Source organism: Ipomoea nil, unplaced genomic scaffold, assembly GCF_001879475.1.
Source record: "Ipomoea nil cultivar Tokyo-kokei standard unplaced genomic scaffold, Asagao_1.1 scaffold1074, whole genome shotgun sequence".
Classification (NCBI taxonomy): Eukaryota; Viridiplantae; Streptophyta; class Magnoliopsida; order Solanales; family Convolvulaceae; genus Ipomoea; species Ipomoea nil.
In genome coordinates this window covers 735,335-742,661 of record NW_017617502.1, presented here as the reverse complement: position 1 = coordinate 742,661, position 7,327 = coordinate 735,335, and the positions used below count along the sequence as shown (strand labels likewise).

General features: G+C 36.6%; 1 protein-coding gene across 5 annotated transcripts; it reads right to left on the bottom strand.

The window, feature by feature from the left end:
- Positions 1-488: 488 nt before the first annotated feature.
- On the bottom strand, positions 489-6,420 carry LOC109182736 (N-acetylglucosaminyl-phosphatidylinositol biosynthetic protein gpi1). 5 transcript variants are annotated; one of them, XM_019332907.1, is made up of 10 exons: positions 6,058-6,420; positions 5,060-5,452; positions 4,818-4,964; positions 4,637-4,740; positions 4,324-4,545; positions 2,208-2,702; positions 1,597-2,006; positions 994-1,087; positions 753-900; positions 489-632 (listed from the first exon to the last, which is right to left on the bottom strand). In XM_019332907.1, exons 1-9 carry the CDS (start codon positions 6,247-6,249, stop codon positions 786-788), a joined length of 2,172 nt encoding a protein of 723 aa, XP_019188452.1. In that variant the 5' UTR covers positions 6,250-6,420; the 3' UTR covers positions 489-632; positions 753-785. The 5 variants fall into 5 exon arrangements, with proteins under 5 accessions (XP_019188452.1, XP_019188451.1, XP_019188450.1 ...); XM_019332906.1 differs by having other exon boundaries at positions 489-728; positions 777-900; XM_019332905.1 differs by having other exon boundaries at positions 489-900; positions 6,058-6,419.
- Between the last annotated feature and the right edge of the window lie 907 nt (positions 6,421-7,327).

Sequence of the window (7,327 nt, the reverse complement as noted above, 5' to 3'; positions counted from 1 at the left end):
TGATGATAGTAGTTAATTTTCTTATGAATTTGTAATAAAATTTTCATTGGATAGCATTAAGATATTGTGAAGGAAACAACCCAAAACATTCCACATACAAAACTTGTGCACAAGAAAATGAAGACTCATTAGGAAATGTTCATTTTATATATCTGGTTCGATTAATGAGATTTCACCAAAGTTATTTTTAATTCAATTTTCATAATATTAAGTTTAGTATTAGTATACAAAATTTATATATTTAGAAACTATACTAAAAGTACTATTAAACACACACAAAAATTCAATTTCAAAATAAGTAAAAAAAAATACTAAAAAAAATAAACAAAGAAAAAAAAGTTGATTTAACCAATGAATTGTAAGTACAACATATAAAATGAGACAGAGGGAGTATTATTTTATATTCATTACGTATTCGTGATTTGATTTTGAACTTATTGTTACACACATCAATAATACCAATCAATTTTATAACAAAGGGTACAAAATTGAGCTGACAAAGAATACATGCTACATCAAGGATGAAACATTGGTCTGTCAACTAAACCAATTGTCAGTCGGCGTCATTAACCTAAATTGCATTATCTAAGTACAAAATATGGATGCTTTGGTTGCCAGTATAACAAAAGAAACTAAGAAAATAAAAACTAAAGTAAAACTAAAACTGCATTAACCTGAGAAAACAATTTAAAGGCACTAGATAAAAGATATCAAATGTGAAATTGGAACTGTAGATAGGCCACCGCAAGAACCAAACATTATCTGCTTAATGCTACAAGCTGCAATCAGTCTTCCCTTCTAGCAAGGATTGCATCACGACAAAGACGCCAATAGGCTTTGCATGGGATGACCATCCATGGCAACTTCATGTGTTGCCCAGTGCCCAGAGTATACGAAATACTGCAGAGTCAAGAGTAAAAGCAATAAGGAAAACAGTAGGACAAATTCGAGTCATCACAAAATGAACACCTAGGAAGCCAAATGAATGTTAACCTTTTCCCCGTAAGAATTCCATAAGCTGACAATGCCATCGAGGACCTTGAAATTGCTGAAAACACGCATCTATAGTGGGGTGAAACAACTTCTCCTGAGTCAATGTACATGCATTAGGGTAAATGTGCAATTTATGCTTAACCATTAAATATTACCCGCAAGAAACAAACAGCAAGCAAGTATAGTTCAACAGTAGATAACGATTTGACAAAAGTGATCTTCTTCCTAAACTGAGGACTTTCTCAAAGTAGTTTTAAGACTAAGCTTTATCTCATAAAATTAACATTGGGTGCATGTTACTGTTAAAAAGAACATCCTTCTGCTACACAATAAAATAAGCCATTTACAAATTACAATAGAATATCATATCCATTATCCACACAACTGACTCCAATGGAAATCCAGAGGTACAGCATAAAAGAAATTTAAATTCTCAGGCAAATGAAACAAGTTCTTGTCAAGAAGGCAACTTTAGGTTAAATGCACAAAAGTATCTACCAGTTTGATTATTAGGCGATCAAGACATCAATTTGCTTAGTACCATTAGTCATTTCCTTTATATTAATATCATACATTTTCAATGATGTGCTAAGCTCCACTTACTTAAGCTCAGACAGTTGCCACGCAAAAATGAAACCACAGCCAATGATTTGAAGCAATGTGCACTAGGTTCCAGATTAATTTCAGCCGCAGACCCAGTGTGTGAAGAATTGGTAACATCACATTGACTAGACACAATTTCAAACCATATCCCAGAAGGAAATCTTTTCTTCCTCACCAACCAAACAGCAACTTTAGTATATGGTGTGGCATGAATAACTAAGATCCCAAGTTCAATAACTATGCATATCAAGCTTATAGTTGCATTCAAAATTGTGAAGAAAATATAGAATGCAGAAACCGTTGGGAGTAGAAGCAACAGGGGAGTAAATAGAAGTGAGCCAACAACATGTTGCTCCACTGTGTAACCATAGCTGTCTAATCTCTGCCGAAGAGGATTCCATTTTCTGCCCCTGTATCCAGTTCAACAAGTCAGAAAAATAATACCATCATCTGCAAAAATAAAACTAACACAGGTAATAAAACTCAATTTAAATTTACTATGAAAATTTTCATCCTACGGAAACCACTAAGAGGGGCGCCAAAAACAGAAGTAGAAGAAACAGTAACCCTCTTCAAAGTAATACCAAGACATAACATTGTGATGTAACTACCTGAAAAGACGCCACAAAGCTGATATTGCCTGTATCTGCCATGAATAGATTAGTGAAAGTAACCAATGAAGAGCAGACAAGTGCATAGTTGCTAATGAGATTATGTCAATGGTCAAAGCAGCAGCAGTAGTCAGACCAAAAAGACTACCAGATACAGCAATCATTTTCATAAGATAAGCCAAGAAGAAATTCAGAAATAGCCAAAGTGTGGACCATATCTGAATAGCATTAAGAGAAACCATCCCAAGGAGACCAGCTAGCTCAGTATTCAACTTGAAACCAGCTGGGTTTCCCATCAGCCACACACAACCAGTACGCAGAATATGGTTAGTTATGCCATCAGCAGAATTCAAAACGAACAGGCAAGCAGCTTCTGCTCGAGAATACAATAGAATGCTAAGCAAGTTTCCTAGAAGAAGATCAACCACAATACTTGACCACATGGAGTGCTTACGTAATGCCGCCATCTCAGCATACTCAACACAAGATTGACACCTAAACAGTAAGAAAATTAAACATTACAAAATTTCCAAAAATGAAAATACAAGGATCAGAAAAATCAAGAAGGGGGAGAACTGCAGTAAAATGAGATTCCCTTTTTCAATCGAAAATAAGATGTGATTGTTAAAAAATAAATAACATGTAGAAAAGTAAAAGGTTTCAACTCTTGAATGGATATAAACTCCTTAAGATCTTACTGATGAATGAGAGGCATTGGGGTTGCCCAACATATCCGGTTATACTTCCCACCCACCCAACCCCAACCCCAACCCCTTCCCCCCATTTTTGAGATTTAAGTAGATGTGTTTTCAAGGACTTGGTGTATAATGGGGACTTATCACTAAGGATTGGGATTATATGACGCTCAAAAGCACAAAGAAGAAGGGATGTTTTCTCTTATTTCTCTAGTAAAGTTTAGTGCAAGTGTTGGAGGTTACAAGTTGGTCAGGGTACCTAACTATCTAGTGATAGAAGAATATAAAAGGATCTGCAAAGTCCCCCTCCAATCCTAAGTTTTCATATTTAAACAAAGTGAGATGAACCCCACAGCATGGGCATGGCAATGTGATGCAGTGGAGGATAAAAAGACCCTTGATTGTACCCTAATTCGCAAACTGTATACCTTCTCCTCACCTAATTCATACTTCCTGCCTGCCCAAGCATTGTTGCTCAGGCATGGCTCACCCAAGCAACTGAGTGATTCACCCAACTGAAGACTAGCCTGCCATCATGAGTTGAGTCATCAAACCCCTTGATCATGTCACCCAGGCCTGCTTGGTCATCCTGTATTATTCATTGGGCCTATGCCTAGGGTTGGGCTGCTTGGCCCAATGGACTAGGGGTATATTATCACCAACAAGACGTTAATTGCATCTCCTATTTCCAAACAACTCTCAAATGGCCCAAACTATGCTACTAGTCCAAATCAACTACATGCACTCTGCAAGCATTTTCATGAGTTACATGCATTGGTACCAAAAATCAACAAAAATATGAATTCCCCCAATAGCCATTGTAATTCTATCCATTAGGATGAAAATGTTCCAAGAAACAAAACAGAAACATGCTAAATGTAAAAAGAACTAGAACATCAACAACAAAGCCAAAAACACACAACAATAGCCTCTATTATATTTATATAATTCCTTTCTTATACCCTATTAAAGAGTACATTGCTCCCTTCCACTATGAGTAAGACAATGTTCAAATTAGCAGATAAAAGTTCAATGAATTCAACTGCTAGCCTGAATGTTGATAATTTTGAGAACTAAGCAATCACATTTAGCGTAAGTAGTTCACATTTCAACACACAGTAGACCTCCATGCAATTATCTTTTCAGATGAACAAATGCAGAGGTGTAAGGATAAGATCAACTTTGTTTTACGTCCAACAAAAGTTGATGCATTGGAGAGTTAAAGGCTTGCAAAATCCCCATGTATTAATGAGTTCTCTCCAGACTTAACTACAATATCTTATATTTGATCCTCACAATATAGTTTCAAGAAATAGAGCTGTAAAGGGAAATGAACTAGAAGTAGAAACAGTGTAATGTCAAATTTAATTTGATCAGTGATCACATTTACAACGGAACAGAAAAATGGGCGAACATAATACCTGAGACTGGAATCTTGAAGGAAAACTGGCCAATACAATAGCTGGGAAAAGTGGAGCTTAATATTTTTGCAGGTCTTACAAAATATATTAACCAACATGGTGTATATATAAGACCGTGATACATAGCTCCAAACAACATGGAAACACTGAAGAATGATGAACAAGATTGTTGACAACAATGCGAGAAATATGGCAAATAAGGGCCATGCAGAGTTTGTAAACCTGAAATGTGACAAGTCCAACTATTACAGCAAATAGATAAAGAGAAGGACAGGGTAAGAGGGAAGGGAGTTCAAGATTTTGAAGATCTTACATGGAAAAAACATGAAATGAAGCAATGGATCTTTTGGCAGGAAAATGCAACTCAAAAAGCACCTTAGTAGCATTTGCAGTGTTAATTGCCTGAATCACAATATTCTGCCTTCAGAGAACAAAACAGAAGTTAGTAACCAGAAAACCACACAATAACCACCATCTTAATAAGCTAATATTACCAAGTCAGTTTGTGGCTTGACTGGCTTTATTTGGTAAAGATCCTCAACCCACATTGGTTTCTTGCAATGGGCTGTTACTTGCTCAGATGGACAATAACCCAGTGAATAGTAATGACTTCCAAATAGAGGGGTCTCATAAACTATGACCTGAATTTACTTGAACAAAGTTAGAAAGATATAAGATACTACAAAGCAGTATGGCAAGATAAAAATACTAGAATGAGTAATCATGACTTACATACATGGACATCTAACTGAGTTATAACCAACCCCTTCCATTTTAAGCATAGCAAGTTAGGAATTAGTGCTATGTTTCTACCACATATTACCGAACGATCATAGGCAAGCTGGATCCAGTTGATTTCTGCAGGTGAACTATTTTGCAATGCTAAAACATCAAACTTGTGACACCCATAGCTTAACTTGCCATTCATCCTTCCACTAGTATTTTGGCCATCAGAGTCACCAGAAAAATAAATCCTCTGACCACTGGAATTCACAACTGCTTTTATTTCAGCTCCAACCTTTATCAATTGGCGATCACCACCATCGGCCACATAACAACCAAGTAAAGATAACTTGCAATCATCTTGCGGAAACATAGGTAGATTTTTATTTATCTCATGAAGAATACCCTGGTTAATGACACAAGATTTTTGCAAACATTCAAGTATCAAAAGCCAGTACAGTAGTAATTTTTTCTAGGAAAAGGAAAGAGATCACGGCTAGAGAACCCATCAATCCACCATCCCCTGACTAGAGAGACAGAGAGAGAGGTTGTAGCCAACAATCACAACCAAAAAAACAACCTTATATAGGAAAAAAAACACTTAAGCATTATAAGAAATCAAAGTTTTACAACTCCACAGAGCAGACTCAATCAAATGAAAAAGATAATCAAGTTGAAGTGAGCTCAAATAAAGACCTACTCTTAACCTAACTCTAAAATATTGAAGTTAGGATGAGAGGTTTTTGTGTAACGTTATTTCTGCATAATCATCACACTACATGACTACTGAATTGAGCTTAACAATGCCAGCTATGAAAATATGAGGACAAAAAACTTGAAGATTAGCCAAGACTGCACAAACAGAGCTGTTGCTTCTATTGATAAAATCATAAAATGGAGATCAATCCAGCATAACCATTCCACGTCTCTCCCATGATTAAAGCACAAAAAACTATAATTCCATTCGTAATATAAAATACAAGGATTATAACTTTTTCAGTAAAACTTTACCTGAAGATCCAAGCAACTCGCTGAAGAATTTAGAGTAGGCTCACTGCAAGAGAACGCGATAACAATGTCAAGAAAAGCTTCAGAGGATGAGATGAACCAGCCGAACAGGAAATGACAAGGATGTGAACTCAATTGAGGGGTTGAACTAAGATGGTCCGGCCACCAAATCCTGCATTTTTTAGCAGCTCCCATTGCCAAACCCTCTTCAAATCATTGAATTGAGCGTGAGATAGAGAGTAGTAACATCGTAATACCGATTACTACTACCAGCTAATGTTGATTGCTACTTGTGCTCCCAGTGAAGGAAAGAGTAAAAATTTTTTAAATTAGTAAAAGTGAACGGGGTTCAGCGACAGTGAGGATGGAGTTGATTTGTGAAATTAGGGCTAAACGGGTGGGAAATTATTAAGTTTTTAGTTTTTTTGTTTTTTTCAATAGCTTTAAAATATGATTTCCGTTTAAATGAGTAAATACTCAAAATGGTCCATCAACTATAGCTAAATTCACAAATTGGTCCTCGACTTTTAATTCTAAACAATTAAGTCCTTAACTTTGTAATTTTAACACGATTTGGTCCTTCGAACACTTCTGCATTAACGCCGGCACCCGCGCCGTCATCGACGATCTCCAGAAATACCCGCAGCTCTCACCGAAGCACATGGAGGCCTCCAGGATGACGCTGCACCGGTTCGGAATCACGTTGTCTTCTTCACTCTGGTACGAACTCAACTACATTGAATCCAAAGGGAGGATGAAGAAAGGCGACAAGATTTGGCAGATTGCTTTCGGCGGTGGATTCAAATGTAACAGTGCGGTCTGAAAATGCAACCGGAACCTTAAAAAATCAACGATTGACCACGAAATTACATATATATCCTCAAAAATCACAGTCAACAAACGGTCAAATAGACGGAGGACCAAATCGTGTTAAAATTGCAAAGTTAAGGACTTAATTGGTTAAAATTGAAAGTCAAGGACCAATTTGTGAATTTAGCTATAGTCGAGGGACCATTTTGGGTATTTACTCTATTAAAATTATTGACAAGTCATCTACCTATTGACAACTGTATTCGCATTATCGTTGCGCTTGTAAACATGATACCCATTAAGATCAAGACTAGTGGTCTCAGAGAATTTTTTGGAAAAATGCTTTAAGCAACGAACGATCGTTGACCATACAAGGTGATTTCTTGTTTGCCACGCCACATGGCCCATGAATCATGAAATCACCAACAGCCTTATAATATTCAGGGTCGGTATTTTTTGGAGG

Bases quoted from the DNA above. Each gene is read 5' to 3' on its own strand.
- LOC109182736 (XM_019332907.1), bottom strand. From the start codon at position 6,249: ATGGGAGCTGCTAAAAAATGCAGGATTTGGTGGCCGGACCATCTTAGT. The intron at 4,965-5,059 runs GTATGTAAGTCA...AAGTAAATTCAG, and splicing joins TAACTCAGTTAGATGTCCAT to GTCATAGTTTATGAGACCCC. The intron at 4,546-4,636 runs GTAAGATCTTCA...GTCACATTTCAG, and splicing joins TCATTTCATGTTTTTTCCAT to GTTTACAAACTCTGCATGGC.